Genomic DNA, 16,082 nt, shown 5'->3' on the forward strand with positions numbered 1-16,082 from the left:
TAGAAGGGATCCAAAGAGGATCCCTTTCCATGGAGGACAACCTGCATTCACAGGTGGTCGGTTGCAAGGATATTAAGGTTGAAAATAAGAAATTCTAAGCATATGAACTTATACATTTTTTTTCAATTTGTAAAAATAGAAAGTTGGAGATAGTGGTGGTACATAAGGAAGGGCTATAAAATTTTAATTTCTAGTACTTTTCTAATTCTAAAAAAGAATTTTTATGTTTGTAAAAAGAATAATGGATAATGCTTGAATTTCCTTTTAGATAATAAATATATTTTACCACTTTTAAATAATTTGTCTTTCAGTAAAAAATTTATAGTCAGTGGGCGCAAAAGAAACAAATGTGAAAAAAAGGAATGAGGTTCATTTTCCCCCTTATTCCATTTAGTTGTGCATTGTGTGTAGAAGTTTCTACTCGAAAAATTATCACATGTAACAATAACACAACAAGTCTTACTGGTTGACATTGCATTTTAAAGCTCACAAATATTAGATGTATAACGAATTTATAGTATCGAATGAGAATCATCTCTCAAGTGTTTTTTTATGTTATGGTGAAAATCAAGCACCTTTATGATCCTCTTCACTCGAATTCAAGACTTCTCACCCTCTTTCCCACTCAGAATTCCACCTAACTGGTACAGAAAAAGTGATTCGGAAATGACTAAAATGACTAGGAAAATGATTTTCACTAAGAAGGCCCATTGGAACAAGGTTCATTAAATAGAAGTAAAAGAAAAAAAGTATGGCCCAACCCGAATAAAAACCCGGGGGCCTAACCCGGCACCGCCGCCATTCTTTCTTATATGTTTACAAACTACAAAACGCTTCGTTTTCTTTGTTCTTCCTCATTTGTTCGGAAACAGCTAGCTTCTCTGTCTGGTCTGAGTCAATTCGAAGAACGAAAATTCAACCAGGTAAAAACCCTAATTTCCAATCAATTAGGAAGTCGAATTCATTTATTTACCCATGTATTCAATCGATTGTTCGTGCCAATTTTTGTACTTTTAAAATTATTGAATTCTAGAAACAAATCCCGATTTTGTTTAGGTTTACGTTTGGATGCTGAGAAAAAAAACCTGATAGAAATTCAAAATTTTGTTCGAAGAATTGGGGAAATTAAGATGGGATTGTTAACCATCTGGTTACTTTATATAATCTTTCATGAATTTGTTTGATTGGTTGCTGAGAAAAGCATGAAAACGAAGAGAAATTGAAATTTTGGGTTTCATTAACTCGAATTTGGGTTCGGTTTTTATTGGGTGTTTTGCTAGAATCATTCCGCATCATCGGCTTTGTTTTTGTCGTTCCACCACTAGGAAAAGAGCACCATTGTCGAATTGGTGTGTGTTTTTTATTTATAGGAAATGAACTTGAACTTGAATTTGAATACTCTCTTTCCCGTTTATATGTACGAACGTAGTCACTGTATTTTGATGTGCTCGTTGCACTCAGATGTATGTGATGAGCATTCTGCGAGTGTACGAAGTCATTGCAGGCTTGTGGATGATTGTTGGATGTTGTGCTTATTGTTTGGTTATCAGGTGTTGTAAAGACAGTTAGAAGACATGACGACGGCTGCTCGACCCACGTGGGCACCTGCGAAAGGTGGTGATGAACAAGGTGGTACTCGGATTTTTGGACCATCACAGAAATACTCATCCAGGGATATGGCTGCCCATACATCTCTAAAGCCCAGGTAGATTTGTCATTGTTACTGATTCTTATGCGTGTTAAACATTTTTAGAGTGCATCATGTACAATGCAACTCTGCATGTGTTTATACCTCTTTTTCCCCTCCAAATTTCCGTTGTTCTGTTTATCTTTCTGGTTATGGTAATATGTGAGTGGGTTTTCCTGGGATTCTAATTTTGGACTTTGCCTTTCTTGGTATGCGTGTATACAGAAAGCCGGGGCAAGACACCCAGGATGAGTTGCAAAAGAAGAACCTCCGGGAGGAACTGGAAGAGAGCGAAAGAAAGCATTATTCATCAAAGGATAAATCTTATAGTTGTATGATATCTTCCTCAGATTTTTTACAAGCACTTGGGGGCGGGTTGACTAGTTCTTTTTTTTCTATTTCTCGAGTCTATAGGGGATGTGATGTTATTTCCTCATCGTTTCTAATTGATATGTGCATTGTGCAGATGACAGAGATCGCAGGAGGGGAAACCAGCTGTTGTTGGAAGGTGTATATTCTAAATCTTATATTTTACATTTTGAGGTAGCAAGTTGATAAATAAGTAATGCTCAATTACTAACTAAAAATATTTTTGCTCATAGGGGGCAGAAGGGACACTGAAATTGTGCCACGTAATATAGATGCTGATGATTCTGACGTGGAAGCTCAAAGTGATGATGAAAGGTCAGTATTCTTTGCAGATATATTCGAATCCAAATGTATAAATAGTTTCGGTCAAGTGCTAGCGTAGCTTTGATGTTGAATTATTAAAGTTCTATCAAATCTTCTGATGCAAGACATGCTTGGATATATAAAATATAACTCTAATGGTTTTGTGAATTTAAGCAAGAAGAATTGTTTATAAGGCATTATGTATTGACTAGATGAACAGTTATGTGTTCCAGTTTGTTTTTTTCATGGTTGCGATGGGCTTTATTAGCTTAACTCCAAACTGGAGAACAATGCACAGAATTTCATGGTTTATTACAATCACTCATGACTTGTCTGCTTACAGTTTAGTTTGGACTTTTCTATGTAAATATTACATCCATTTATGGTAGGGGTTCGTTTGTGTAGTTATGTAACTTCATGGTTGCCGACTTTCCATTTGAAACGATAACAATATCGGCATCTCAAAAATAGATACTTACAGACTAATAACAAGCCTTTAATTTGTTGGTAGTAATTTTACCTTTGCTTTTATAGTTCAACCCATTTCTTGAGGTGTAATGATATTACTACGTGTTTCCCTAATATATGTGGAACAATTACTTTGATTATAGTGGTGAAGATGACGATGACGAGGAGGATGACATGGAAGCTCTACTGGCTGAGCTTGAACAAATAAAGAAGGAAAAAGCAGAGGAGAAGTTACGGAAGGTGAGCTTTCAATGAAGTGATGTGACGGAATTATCAATTGCTTTGATATCACTGAATATAACAAAAATTGTACTTTATGCTTCCACAGGAACGATTAGAGAGGGAGGAAGAGCTTAAAGTCAAGGAAGCAGAGCTTCTCCGAGGAAACCCATTGCTTAATGGTGCAGCACCCGCATCGTTTAGTGTGAAAAGAAGGTTAGTCAAGATTCTACTCCTAGCTTGTTCTGTGATCAAGTTAGGATTTTCCAGTGGTTCCATTCGGTCACTTCTCTAATAGCTCTCTTCTTTGTGGATCTTTTGGCGCAGATGGGATGACGATGTGGTGTTCAAGAACCAGGCCCGTGGTGAAACCAAGACTCCTAAGCGCTTCATCAATGATACCGTCAGGAGTGACTTTCACCGCAAATTTCTGCAGAAATACATGAAGTAAGACCTTGAAATCAATCGCTCTCTTGAGATGTAACCCTGAAGTATCGAAGACCAAAGAAACTTTTCGTCTTTAACGGTTGTATGTACTGTAATGTTGGAATTGAATGCACATTAAAGATGCAAGCTGGATCTTGAGATTGAGTGTTACCTGCTTATGAATTTCTTGAATTTGGTAATGCGATTGTTTATACTCGCTTCTATTTGTTTGTATATCTCTGTTTACGTAAATCGCTTTTACGAAACAGTGTCCCTAAGGACGCGTTTATGAGTTTTGAGGTCCCGAAAGTACTGATAAACACGAGGGCTCGAGTTTATGAGTTTTGATGCGCCAGGGATGAAATGAATGGTTTATAAAACAGCACCAATCAGCCCCCATCTTCGTTGGTTCACGTTTTGAACAAGGATGATCTTCCCTGTCCGCATTGATTTGTTGGGGTGGTGTTTGGAGTGACGCTCAACTTGGTTGATGCGTCTTCTGGTTGTATCCCCTTTCATCGCTGTCATTTTCGTTCTGCCTTCCCCTTGGTGTTTGCCTCTTTGTAGGCTTTCTTGTACTTTTGGCTTCTTGGTCTTGGAATGTTATTCCTAGTTTCCACAAAAAAAAAAAAAAAAAAAAGCTCAACAGCAAAGGATATCATCGACCCGACGATACTGGTATTAGATAAAATCTACAAAATTTCATTCCATTGCCAGCAATTGATAGGATACATATACAGAAACCAATCCGATAGAGATGAACTCATAAATATACAGAAAATACATATGAAAAAGAAAAAAAAAATTAACACACAACAGCCTGCCTCAGATGGCATAAATTAAGATACAATGAATAATGTGCTTGCATACTTCAGAGTAAGCTGCCAACAAATAAATAGAAACTGCGGGAAAAGGAGCAAACATGCCTTCTACTCGGCTTTATCCTTGGTTTCGTCCAGAACAAATTCCACGTACAAATCCTTAATAGCAATCACGACCGTTGTTATGAGCGGACCCATAATTGCACCCTGCAAACAATACAGTCCAACATTCATCGGGAGCATGTTAAGAAGTGAATGGATGTATCGACAACAGAAAATGGACTAGGTATCGACAACAGAAATGGACTAGGTATCATCATGTAATGGTCAAGGATGACAAAGTTGAAAAGGTTATGTGATCTGGCTAAATATATGAACCTTTAACCTATCTGGTTATCAACATTGCATGAATCTCCCCAGTGTAATGAAGATTGTTTCAAAAATTTTGTTCCAGAATGATGAACTTAAGTTTTTGATTTGTCGAAACTGGAAAGAGAATTTCTTCCTCGAATCCAGTTAAAAAAACATGTAAGTTTGAAACTAGCTAAACACTTCAATTCGCGTATTTGTAAAGTAAAACTCGAAACTAGCTAAACACTTAAATTGGTTTATTTTGTAAAGTAAACCCAAAGTCATCATCCATGGTATATTTACCTCAAATGCGGATGGGAACAAAGTCATTCCACCGATGATGCTGAGTCCGGTAAGATATTGACTATGGCCCCCAGGTATGTCCTCCTGAATTTCAGACGCTCCGTAATCCATAAGCACGAGATGAATAACGGACAAGGTAATGGCTACTATATATCTACCTTCCAGCACCAGTTGCAGAGCTGCAGGGATGGTTGCAAACCACAATGGAAAGATTGGTAGCACAGAACTGAGGATTGCAAGAATGGTGGACGTGTACAAGAAATGTATTTTGAATAGCGTCAATAAAAGCCATGTGAGACATCCCTGAAAAATTGCAATCTCGGCTGTAGCCAAAAGAACACCGGATATAGCATTATCAAGAACTTCAACACATCTAACCCTCGCGGACTTTGAAATTGGAAGCATACTCATTGCTTGTTCAGTCACTCCGCCAGATTTGGATGTGATCAGATAATACAATAGCCAGAAGAACACCATTAACTGAGACACAAAATTGAAAACCTCAGCTGCTCCAGAAACAATGGAACTACCGATAGAGAACATGAATTTTGCGCTGCCTCCAAGGACTGATGTACTGCTAGCAAGTATGCGCTGTGATACATCCATACCTCGCATGGCAAACCCTTTTGCCTTCTCAACTAAATCCTCTCTGGTGATTACCAATTCCCTAACAATTGCATCAACCTCTGTGTACATAAGTCCCCATTCCCTCTTACTAATCCGATCCCTCAAACTCACAAGTTTCTCTGTGTACTGAGACGGGCTAGCTAAAGCTGTTGAAGGCTCGGAAGAATTAGCAGACTGTCTTACTACAAAATGCTTAATTCCAGTTGCCAATTCTGTCATATTATAATGCAACGCCAAACTATCTAGCTGGTCCGACACAGTTTCATAAAACTTCGAAGTGTATCTATCCACCATTCCAGGCACATCATTCTCCTCCATCCACTGCTTAACGCCAATCTTCTCCGTGTAATTGCTCTCTTCCACATGTAACTTCAACGAAATCACTGCATCTTTGCTCTCGATCCCAATCTTATATGAAAAAAAGGTGACACCAACCAAAAACCCTAAAATCATAGCAAACATCAACCCAATTGCAACGATGGTCTCCAACCTTATCAATATCCTTCTGGTGAAAAACGCACTAATCGGGCTACGGCGAAAGCTACTGCATCTCAAGGAGGAAACAGTTGACATTGTCGACTCCACGCCTTTGGCACTAAACATAAAGCCTAGTCCAAGAATTGCCAGAGAAGCAACACCACCAATTTTCTCATAAGCAAGTATAAGTATCCAAAACGACACCAACCACCTCAACAACTTAGAGAACTCACTCCGGTGCCTCCTCCTGTAGTCAGATTTCGGTTTTCGGAGAAAAACCCGAAAGCAAACCTCCCTAATTTCGATAAGGGTACCTACGAAAACCCGAAAAATGGCCACCGGAACTGCCAGAACAGTTTCAGTGAGGCCAAGCCTCAAGGGCTCCGACCAAAACCCCACAAGGGTTTGCTGTATTCCTCTCAGAGGGATCGAGCAGAGCACCGCCCATTGAATTGGCCGCAAGTATTCCTCTAACAGCTTGCCGACGGCGTAAAATATGAATATAGTAAAGGCGAGGCCGGCGTGGGCCATGGTTATGTAGAGGGCTAATCGTACCTGGGGATCGCCGGAGATGGGGGTTTTCTGATCTGGGTCGGCGGATTTTGGCGGGCCCTTGGGCGGCCGTGCCTGGGGTTCGGACGGCTGGGGCTCTGGGGTTGAGGATTTTCGGATTGAGGCTGATCGGAACATGTCTTGCCAAGCAGGGTTTGCTGAGGGGGGTTCGGAGCTTGGGTCTGAGTAGGCAACTAAAGCCATCGTTTTAGAGAGAGAAAGTCAGAGAGAGAGAGGATAAAGTTTGAATCTTTGAAGCTCTAAAATGTTGGGTTTTTTGTTTTGTGTTGGTGGGCTGGATTGGAGAGCAGAAAAACAGAGCTCAGAGAGAATAAGAACTTCAGGTGGGGAATTATTGGGCAGTTAAGTGGATGACAGAGAGAGAGAGAGGAGAGGGAGAGAGAGGAGAGAGAGAGCTCAGGTGGGGTGTGGGAGGATGAAATGGTGGGGTATTGACCATAAACTGTGTGGAAGAGGAGAACTGGAGGAGGATGATGTGTGACAGTGTCAGTCTGTGTTGTTCTTATAGTTTGTGGAGGGCGTGTCAAAGAGGCCGACTAAAAAGAGTAAAGTTGTTGTATAACTCAAATCACCATCCTAGATTTTTTTAATCTAATTATAGAGTAATCCAAGGGTTAGAAATTGATCATGGATTCCTAACTGATATGAGGTTAAGGTCAATTTTGTCTAGAGAAGAGGACTTTCATACGACAGAAATGTCATTGTAACGGTATTTCAAACCAATCACGCACTGTTACGTGAAGAAGTAAAAATTCATAACATTGAAGTTGGAATACCACTACAGTAACATTTTTGTATATAGGGAAGTGTCTCTCACAACATTGTCGATGAGGAGAGAGCTCTAAGCTAGAGACACTATTTTATACAACACATCAGTTTCTCTCCACATATCAATAATTGTTCTAATATTGGAGAGGTGAGAAATCAAACATATGGCTCGAGTGCAAGGTTAAATATTTTTAATATTTGAGTTATAAGTCTCTTATTATTATAACGATAAATTAAATAGGATATCCATTTGATCAAATTATTGTAATAATTAGAAGTTGATTTGCTCAAAATATATAAACCATATTGCAATGGCAGCCCCAAGAAAATGACCGGCTATCTCATTAAACAACACATCCATAAAATGATGAATACATAAAGAAAAAATGGAAGTATATGACATTGGTGGCTATCTCACAAATCAATGGAACTAATAGGCAAAATATAACTTGTGGTTACAATGCATGAGAAATTCGATTTTGAGATCTCTTTTTATAGTTGGGATTTCTTTATTTGGTTTTGGTTGCGTCAGAAAAATAGGAAGGTAAATTAATTCAATTGATACTCAGAGATTCCATTAATCAAACACCAAAGGTTCATCTTTGAACCTTTGCAATTGGGAAAAAAGGTAGATTCTTGGGTTCATGACGAGAAATATAGAAAGATGGAGATATATCTCTGGAATTTACACTGCTACATATTGCTTATGCTAATTCTTCTACGAAGGCAAAAGTAGGCACAAATTCTGTAACCTATTGCCATGGCCAGCAAAATCCAGACTTCATTCATGTCACCATCCAAGTTCACCGTGTCAAATGAAGGTGAGCTCTGCAGCTTCCTACACCCTCCTTTGCTTTCACACTCATATAACTTGTCTCCAGAATACTGCACTTTCAGCAGCAGCCGGAACCCGTAGTACATAAACGATAAGTACTTCAACCATTGGATAAATTTCGGTATATGCTGCAACCATAACAAACATGTAGCATCGCGTGACATGTTCAAATATATGGACGTACAGTTGTTAAATAAAGAAACATGTATATATGTAGTTAATTAGAGCTTCAACCACTGCATAAATTTTTGTCTGATGTTCATGCAAGAGGCTATGTAGTAGGTTACTTGTAGTGCAAGCGAGTTGGCAGAAGTTAAAAGTTTGCCCTTGAAATGCCAAACGTAGAGACCAGATTGACAGATTAAAACCACGGTGGATGTGATTTCGGGACAAAACACAATGACTGCCCGAAAATGCAGTTCATCGAAATTAGGTTAAGTTGATTTAGATTACCTGCACATAGTAGCCTCCTGTGAGTAGAAACATCATTAGCACCAGAGAGGCAACCATTCCAGCTCTTCTAATACTCAAAACTAGAGATCCAAACAGTTCTCCAGCCCCCTAAATCGGAAATAATTAAACCAAAATTAAATAACCAACTAGCTCTTAGTCTACTGCTACCTATCTCCGCGATGAAATAACTTAATTTTGTTGGATAGTTTGACTTACTTGGCTTGTGACAGCTACCAATAATATGGCAAACAATGTGTAGAAGAAGCAAGGAACTGTTCGTATAAAGCCGGCCATGAAATACACGATGGTCATGAAAAATGTTGGATACAACACATGTGCCGTCATGTCACACAGAGTGCTGCAAACATAGTATACACTCAATCTATACATGTCTGCTTTCCTTTCTTTCACCAAGAAGACCTTTTCGAACGGAAACACATATACTGCCCCGAAAATTGATGAAGACGTCCAGAAAATGCAGATGTAAAACAGTAAGCCAACCTGCACGAATGTTTTACATATTGAGAGGTTTGTATGTTTTTCTAATTTCTTTTGTGACCAGGATCATGGAGAATTTTACCTGATCTCGGAGTTGAGCCTCGGTGTCAGTATTCGATTTCCACCAAAGAAGACCTAATAAGATTGCAACTCCGACAGCTTGAATTAGCCTTAGTTTATCAAAGTAATCCCTGCACCTCTCTCTATATGTTCTCTTGAACAATATGGTGAACTGTTCCCACCAAGTGATTGTCCAATCTTTCTTCGCCTGAATACCCACTCGTAGATGTTCGGGTGTTTTCGTTGCTCGATGATTCTCTTCCTTTTCTTTCGTCTCCAGCAGTGTTTTGTACTTGAGTTGTAGGTACTATAATGAACATAGAACAAATGTTGAGAGGAAGATACAAAGATTTTAGTTACGTGAAAGTTTGAAGTAGTAGTTATCATACCTTGACAACAGCCTTTTCGGAGTCAAGAGTCCCTTGCTCTTGAGGCACCAAGAGATCTTCAGGAACACTGATGCCATTAACTTGTCCAGTGGCTAAATCAATTAAGAACTCTGCAGGATTCATGGGAATTTCCGGGATGAATCTCAGAGACGAAAAATAATCCAAAGACTCTCCTGCCTTTCCATAGTACACAGGGTAGCCTTCTGATATTAGCAAAAGTTTGTCAAATGTGTGAAACATTCTGCTAGATGGCTGGTGGATTGTTGTGATTATTGTCCTTCCACCCTATAAACCGCCAAAAGCGACTTTTAGCACTTCTTCCAAAGTTCAAATATTCACAAGGATCATTATGTCACAGTGGAGAAGGAATTTCCATGTAAGGGGGATGCCACTATGACAGTATTTCAAGTCAATCACACATTGTCACGTAGGAAAGTCAAAACCCAAAAGGCAAAGCAGTGAGTGATTGGCTCCCAGATTTAGGTTATTTTTTCATCACAATGGTACATGAAAATAAACTTAAACTATGTTACCTTTGCAAGTCCTTGAAGAACCAGAAGAAGTCTATTTGCTGAGGTCGAATCGAGGCCGGAAGTCGGTTCATCAAGCAACAACAATGAAGGATCAACAAGAACTTCATAACCTATGCTGGTTCTTTTCCTTTCTCCTCCTGATATGCCTTTGATAAATCCTCCACCTACTCTCGTGTGACGACATCTAAGATCATATGGGAGAGAAATTTAGAACAAAAGTAAAGTTCGGAGGTTCGCCAAAATTTCAGGCAGATATAATCTACCTTTCAAGACCAAGCTCCTTTACAATCATCTCCACCCTCGCATATTTTTCTTGTCGGGTCATGGTGCTTGGAAGCCGAAAAAATGCAGCGAAAACTAAGGTTTCTTCTACTGTCAATTGTGGGAACAGCACATCATCTTGTGTCACAAATCCAATCCTGTTGAGTTTAACCAAAAAAAAAAAGAAAAAAAAAAAACCAAATCAAGATCACAACATTGGTACATCATCTACGTGTTTCGAACGAAAAATTTTATGCCGTGAGCAAATAGAGGAGATTCATAGAGTTGGCTAACCTCCTTTTCAGAGCTGGATTATATTGGATATCGTTGTAAGTTACTTTTCCCTTGACGTTGTCTAGTAATCTTCCTCCTATCACTTTCAACAAAGTAGTTTTCCCACTGCCAGAAGGACCCATCAGAGCAAGAATTTCCCCTGGCCCTACACTTCCTGTTATCCCCTTCAATATCTGCTTGTAGTTATGTTCCATGTTAAGCTGCGACACTACTTTCGACACCATTGCCTTCACCGTGTTGCTCGAAGCTTTGCTGTTTCTCACCTTAAACTCCACATCTTCAAACTGCGTTGCAAAAACAGGCACATGAAAGATCATAAGCAACAGAAAAACATGCACCATAGTTTTAACTGGACTAAAACGCGGTGCTAATTAATATTCACACTCCAAAATAGTCATCATGTAGCCCTTCCACTCGTCTGTTTTTATTAGGGAGAAGTGCAGTATGACTGTTTTGGAGTACTGATAACAATTCCGGTCTGATCTTAAAAAATCGAAAGAGCTAATTGCATGGACTTTGCTACCTTAAGAAAAATCGGAAGAGGGCCATCTCTGTTGGCATTAGAAGTCTCGTCTTCTACAATATCGATCTCCGTGTACCTATTTCTGAGGTAAGCTTGGGACATGAACTCTAGGTTGTGACCAAAGCCACTGCTCCCTGCAATCTGCATAGACCCCAATGTTGGGGGTGACATTGGAATGTCTTCAATCTCTTCTTCTCCCCTAATTTCCATGTTTTCGGACCACCGCGCCCACCCGGACCAAGCTGAGCTAGGTAGAAGATCAAACTGTGTTTTTATGGAAGGTGAATCAACTGTAACAAACCAAAAGCTTGCCTATATAGTTTCGAGGCAGGGTGTTGTTTGGTGAGCCACATGCTTTCAGTGCTTAGTTTTTGGACATGACAAGCTTGCTTTATTTCTTACCCTTATTGCAACCAATATGAAATTTTGCTTTGGTAAACATACCAAGAACATGACTAGGAATTAGCTCTTTGTGGCACACCGTCTTTTGGGAGGGGATTTTATTGCATGATTTATTACATGACGAGAGAGATTAAAAAAAAGATATACAACCGTGTTATAAGTAAGTAAAAGTTAGAGAGATAATATTTTTTAGGGACAAGAGCAAAGCGGGTGCAATGTATCAAACTGTTTATTTTCGTAATGATAACATAAAATGATTGCAGGTAAAGAGAGGAAGGAAGAGATATTGATATTATTGTTTTTTTTTTCTTTCTTTTCTGTGTATTGTGATGATACACAAAATGTTCCTTATATAAAGTCATATCTGTGAATAATCATAAAAGTGAAATGAGTGTTTTTTGAAAAACATCATACAACAACAACAATGCTACTATTCTTAAGTCTTCCTCACCTTTCATCTTTGACTAAAACATATGAGCATTCACACCTATAACTTTTACAACTAACCGGTTGTATTTTAGATTTTGCCATGGTATAGGAGAAACGTCATTTCCTTCTCAGGAATCTAACGTTCTAGTCCCTTGTATTGCTTAATTTCTCCCATTTGAACTATGATTTTCTGATTTGTTCCTTCTATAATCATACCCTAAACCAAATAGATATACACGGCCCTTATAATTTCCTTTTAAAAAGAGACCAATTGACGGCTTCGTCATGACAATCTACTTTTTCGAAAGATCGAAAAAACTTACAGAATGATGGACAAGCATTCACGAAAGATTCACTAGACTATGTTAACTTATTCAAATTATAAAGTGTGAATCACACGATTGTTGACAACGAAGATTGAAAAAATTCTTCTGTCCCGACCCCAAGAAGGGTGAACTGTCATAACCTTACGTTCCCTTTCTAAGAAAAAAACGTATCAGATTCGACTCTCATTGACGAAGCGTTAGATACAACACCATTACAATGGACTTATTATGTGACCTAGGCCAAATTCGTAAAACAATTTTTTTTTAATTAAGAAAATACGAAGTTGCTTAAGAAACGACGCCGAATCACTTTTCGGGCCAAACGAACAGAACACCATAAGGAACATGTACAAAGAAGTCAAACAACCACTTAACACTGAAAACCCGAAATCCAAGAAAATCTCATCAGATTTTCCCTCGAAAATATCGGTGATGGAAGATTCGCGGGAAATACTGCTGAAGTCGTTGGAGAATTCCGGCGTCTGCCTCCCGGACGACGTGTCGTCTGTCAAGGACCTGACGCCGGCGACCTTGGTCTCGATCTGCGCCCAGTCTCTCAACCTCATCGGCAGGACCGCGCCGTTTCCCACCTCCCTCCCCGACTCCTCCGTCGGCGACCAGTTCAAGCTCTGTACGGACATCGCTTCCGGGATCAAGAGCCTCGGTTACCTCGCGGACCTCAGCTTCCATCAGGTAAGAATCGCATCGTTTGCTTGCCAAGTTTCGATTTTTAGGTTCCTTGTTTGGTGTTTGTTTCCCGAGAAAATGTGATAAAGTGGAAGAAAAACTAACAGAACTGAATTGGATTGAATTGAATTGTGTTTATGAACTAGAAGCATATACTGACGTCATAATGTTTGTGTTATGGTATGTAGATGCAAAATTAACCATGAAATTCAGCCATGCTTTTCTTAAAAACTATACAAATGAAGTGACGCTGAACTATATATGTAAATTCGGGACCGGCATTTGGTGTGGAGTCATGTTTGAATTCAATATGCAGTCTTGATTAATTTCCAAGGCGTCTTGGAACTGCCAGTATATGCAGCTGAGTGATTGTAATTGCTTCCTGTTTGAGTCAAAATTTGTGTGTGTTTTGTTTTGCTTCCGATTGTAGTTCTTGTCATTCTTATGTGTGTTGCTTACGGCAGTTCTTGTTTCGTTGTTTGTTTCTTGAGAAAATGAGAGAATGTAAAGTAACAGAAATAAAGCATCCAGACTCTCGTTTATGACCTTTGTGATTGAGTGAAATCATGTTTAACTTTGCGGTCTTGATTAAATTCTGGTTTTGGTTTATTTGTATGGTGACTGACTAACTGCCAGTATATTAATTTGAATCTATATGAAATATGTGAGATTGTCTAATTTGTTTTAAGTTTTGTGTTTGTGTGCGCGTTCTTTTTCTTCTGATTGTAGTTCATGTCATTCTTATTATTCTGAAATTATGCTTAGAAACAGACTATATGTGTTGCTTACGGCAGTTCTTGTATCCGTCTGAAGAGGACTCATACAAGTTAATAAGATTCTTGGTGGAGAGGCTTTCAGATTTGTCTGAAGTTGGTGAAAAAGCTGGTCCCAAGGGTGTCAGTGATAAAAGGGAAGTGAAAGAAGATGGCTTTCAAAGCAGTTTGGAGGACCACAAAACTCGTGATGAGGGACCAGATCTTAGTCATGAAAAATCTCGAACCAAATTGGACAAAGTCACATTGATCGGTGAAGTGCCTGAAATCGCTGTCAATGATGTGTGCAGCTCTAGCATGGAAGGATTCAACAAGGACAGACGAACTAATGTATTTAGCGGGAATCATTCGACTGAAAAAGTGCAAAATCAGGAGCAACTGCTCATGGAGGAGGTTAAAGCAAAAACTTCAGAACTAGAACACCTTGAAGAAGAGTTGAAATTGTTAAAAGAAGCAGCAGATATGGCATTTGATGTCCATCATTCTGTTGAATTTCACCTTGAGAAACTTAATGAGCAAGTAGATGTTCGAAAGCATCACCTTGGGGAGTTGATATCACAGTGGTAAGATGTAAATCTTTAAATTGTTCATGACAACTAAGTTGTATATCGGGACTAAAATCTACCTTTATAAAAACTTATAAATATTGGAAATGGTACTACCTTTGCCAGCATATTATGTATGTATTGTTTCATCTGTTACCGATGATTTTTCGCAGGGAAGCAGTCAGAAAGCCTTTGGAAGAGAAAATGAAAAGTCTTCAGGAGTCTGTATATGCAAACAACCCATACGCTCAGGAAAAGCTCCAAAAGCTGAAAGATTATGAACTGGAAAAAGAATCCATCTTATCTGAAATTCAGAAAAGGTACGTTTCTCAAAATTAAATAATTGCATTTTGGGTCATATTTGTATATGCTCCTGCTGTCTTCGGAACTTCTGTGATTCATGATAAAGTTTGGGAATCTTTACTTTTTTAAAAAGTAACATATTTCTTTATTAAAGGTACAAGATGGAGGGGATATTTAGAACTTTCTTGTATAAATTGTAATAAAAGATTGCCCATTGTCTGTTTCATCGACTTACTAATCAGTTTCACAACTTCAGTTGCTTGCTTATCATTGATGTCTTGTCTTTCGGTAGGGAGGAGGAACTTTCTAAACTGTCTACGGATCTAGAGAAGCAGCCTAAACTGTCATCAAGAAGGTCCTACGTTGAAAGGGTAAAGGAGATCACCAAGAACAGTCGGAAGCAAGAAGCTGACATAGAGCAGATCTTAAAAGACACCAGGGAGCTTCAGTTAGAGAGTAATTCTATTCAAGAACGTCTTCATCGAACGTATGCTGTTGTAGATGAAATGGTGTTCAGGTACGAGATTTACCCATAAACCGTCTGTGCCTTAAAAGTACACAGTTAAGACATTGACAAGTCCATCCCGGTACTTATTTGCAGAGAAGCAAAGAAAGATGCAGTTGGGAGGCAGGCTTATAGGCTTCTCACTAGCATCCACGAGAGCTTCGAACAAATTCGTGAGAAAATCCTGGCAACCGATAGAACCCGACGAGAAGTGGGTGAGCATGAGAAGAAGCTAGCAGCCATGGCTTCGCGAAGCTTAAATGTTGACAAACTACAAGCTGATCTCGATGCCATTAGGAGGGAAAATGAGTACGTAGAGAAATGTCTCAGAGGATAAATAAGTGCACTCTTTGTAACTATAATCCTTTCTTTCAGTTTTGAATTTATACACAGTAATTACTTGATTGTATTCATTTATTAAGAGGAAGCATTGAAATATTTGTACTAATTCTTCCAGCACAGTGACCTTACTAGGGGTTAGTTTGGGGTTGCTGTGTTGTGAAAAAAAAAAAAAAAAAAAACGCTGTTTTAAGAAGAAGAGGTAGAGTTGTTTTTGCTTTCTGTTGTTTTGGACCCACGATTTTGATTAAAAAAAAAAAAAACTTTTTTTTTTTTCATTTGCCAAACACAATTTTAACCCTAGTTTTTTTTTTATTTAACAAACAATATTATCTACACGAGAATGGTAGACTAAGCTTCATAATAGATCGGCAATAATGTGGTTCAAATTCATCCTTGGCAAGAATTGAACTTAGGACCTTTCACTTACATATGAAGAGGAATATCATTAGACTGTAGTACTAAGTGGCGCCCTAACTATTCTAAAAAGCTGCTTTTGAAATAATTTTAGTAATGTCAAACCAACTCTAACTAC

The 16,082-nt window shown here is 38.8% G+C and overlaps 4 protein-coding genes across 4 annotated transcripts; 2 read left to right on the top strand and 2 right to left on the bottom strand.

The window, feature by feature from the left end:
- Nucleotides 1–832: 832 nt before the first annotated feature.
- Nucleotides 833–3,694, top strand: LOC137742460 (uncharacterized). Its single transcript, XM_068482334.1, has 8 exons — nucleotides 833–923; nucleotides 1,551–1,705; nucleotides 1,913–2,019; nucleotides 2,154–2,195; nucleotides 2,290–2,371; nucleotides 2,971–3,067; nucleotides 3,156–3,262; nucleotides 3,374–3,694. Exons 2-8 carry the CDS (start codon nucleotides 1,575–1,577, stop codon nucleotides 3,495–3,497), a joined length of 690 nt encoding a protein of 229 aa, XP_068338435.1. The 5' UTR covers nucleotides 833–923; nucleotides 1,551–1,574; the 3' UTR covers nucleotides 3,498–3,694.
- A 459-nt stretch (nucleotides 3,695–4,153) lies between these two features.
- LOC137742204 (uncharacterized) lies at nucleotides 4,154–6,939 on the bottom strand. Its single transcript, XM_068481996.1, has 2 exons — nucleotides 4,948–6,939; nucleotides 4,154–4,500 (listed from the first exon to the last, which is right to left on the bottom strand). Exons 1-2 carry the CDS (start codon nucleotides 6,805–6,807, stop codon nucleotides 4,402–4,404), a joined length of 1,959 nt encoding a protein of 652 aa, XP_068338097.1. The 5' UTR covers nucleotides 6,808–6,939; the 3' UTR covers nucleotides 4,154–4,401.
- A 1,146-nt stretch (nucleotides 6,940–8,085) lies between these two features.
- Nucleotides 8,086–11,448, bottom strand: LOC137741614 (ABC transporter G family member 26). The gene is made up of 9 exons (XM_068481311.1): nucleotides 11,239–11,448; nucleotides 10,716–10,999; nucleotides 10,424–10,579; nucleotides 10,161–10,344; nucleotides 9,628–9,912; nucleotides 9,261–9,545; nucleotides 8,897–9,181; nucleotides 8,681–8,788; nucleotides 8,086–8,355 (listed from the first exon to the last, which is right to left on the bottom strand). Exons 1-9 carry the CDS (start codon nucleotides 11,446–11,448, stop codon nucleotides 8,086–8,088), a joined length of 2,067 nt encoding a protein of 688 aa, XP_068337412.1.
- Nucleotides 11,449–12,736: 1,288 nt separating this feature from the next.
- LOC137742521 (uncharacterized) lies at nucleotides 12,737–15,729 on the top strand. The gene is made up of 5 exons (XM_068482410.1): nucleotides 12,737–13,088; nucleotides 13,877–14,418; nucleotides 14,574–14,720; nucleotides 14,996–15,220; nucleotides 15,305–15,729. The coding sequence occupies exons 1-5, from the start codon at nucleotides 12,741–12,743 to the stop codon at nucleotides 15,543–15,545; spliced, it is 1,503 nt and encodes a 500-aa protein (XP_068338511.1). The 5' UTR covers nucleotides 12,737–12,740; the 3' UTR covers nucleotides 15,546–15,729.
- The last annotated feature ends 353 nt before the right edge of the window (nucleotides 15,730–16,082 follow it).

Source organism: Pyrus communis, chromosome 8 (assembly GCF_963583255.1).
Source record: "Pyrus communis chromosome 8, drPyrComm1.1, whole genome shotgun sequence".
In the NCBI taxonomy this organism is placed as follows: Eukaryota; Viridiplantae; Streptophyta; class Magnoliopsida; order Rosales; family Rosaceae; genus Pyrus; species Pyrus communis.

Coding starts and splice junctions, on each gene's coding strand:
- LOC137742460 (XM_068482334.1), top strand. CDS start 1,575: ATGACGACGGCTGCTCGACCCACGTGGGCACCTGCGAAAGGTGGTGAT. Junction 2,020..2,153: donor AAAGGATAAATCTTATAGTT/GTATGATATCTT, acceptor TGCATTGTGCAG/ATGACAGAGATCGCAGGAGG. Junction 2,372..2,970: donor GCTCAAAGTGATGATGAAAG/GTCAGTATTCTT, acceptor CTTTGATTATAG/TGGTGAAGATGACGATGACG.
- LOC137742521 (XM_068482410.1), top strand. CDS start 12,741: ATGTACAAAGAAGTCAAACAACCACTTAACACTGAAAACCCGAAATCC. Junction 13,089..13,876: donor CGGACCTCAGCTTCCATCAG/GTAAGAATCGCA, acceptor TGCTTACGGCAG/TTCTTGTATCCGTCTGAAGA. Junction 14,419..14,573: donor GGGGAGTTGATATCACAGTG/GTAAGATGTAAA, acceptor GATTTTTCGCAG/GGAAGCAGTCAGAAAGCCTT.
- LOC137741614 (XM_068481311.1), bottom strand. CDS start 11,448: ATGGAAATTAGGGGAGAAGAAGAGATTGAAGACATTCCAATGTCACCC. Junction 9,913..10,160: donor TTCTTCAAGGACTTGCAAAG/GTAACATAGTTT, acceptor GGCGGTTTATAG/GGTGGAAGGACAATAATCAC. Junction 9,546..9,627: donor CCGAAAAGGCTGTTGTCAAG/GTATGATAACTA, acceptor TGTTCATTATAG/TACCTACAACTCAAGTACAA.
- LOC137742204 (XM_068481996.1), bottom strand. CDS start 6,807: ATGGCTTTAGTTGCCTACTCAGACCCAAGCTCCGAACCCCCCTCAGCA. Junction 4,501..4,947: donor TGTTCCCATCCGCATTTGAG/GTAAATATACCA, acceptor TATTGTTTGCAG/GGTGCAATTATGGGTCCGCT.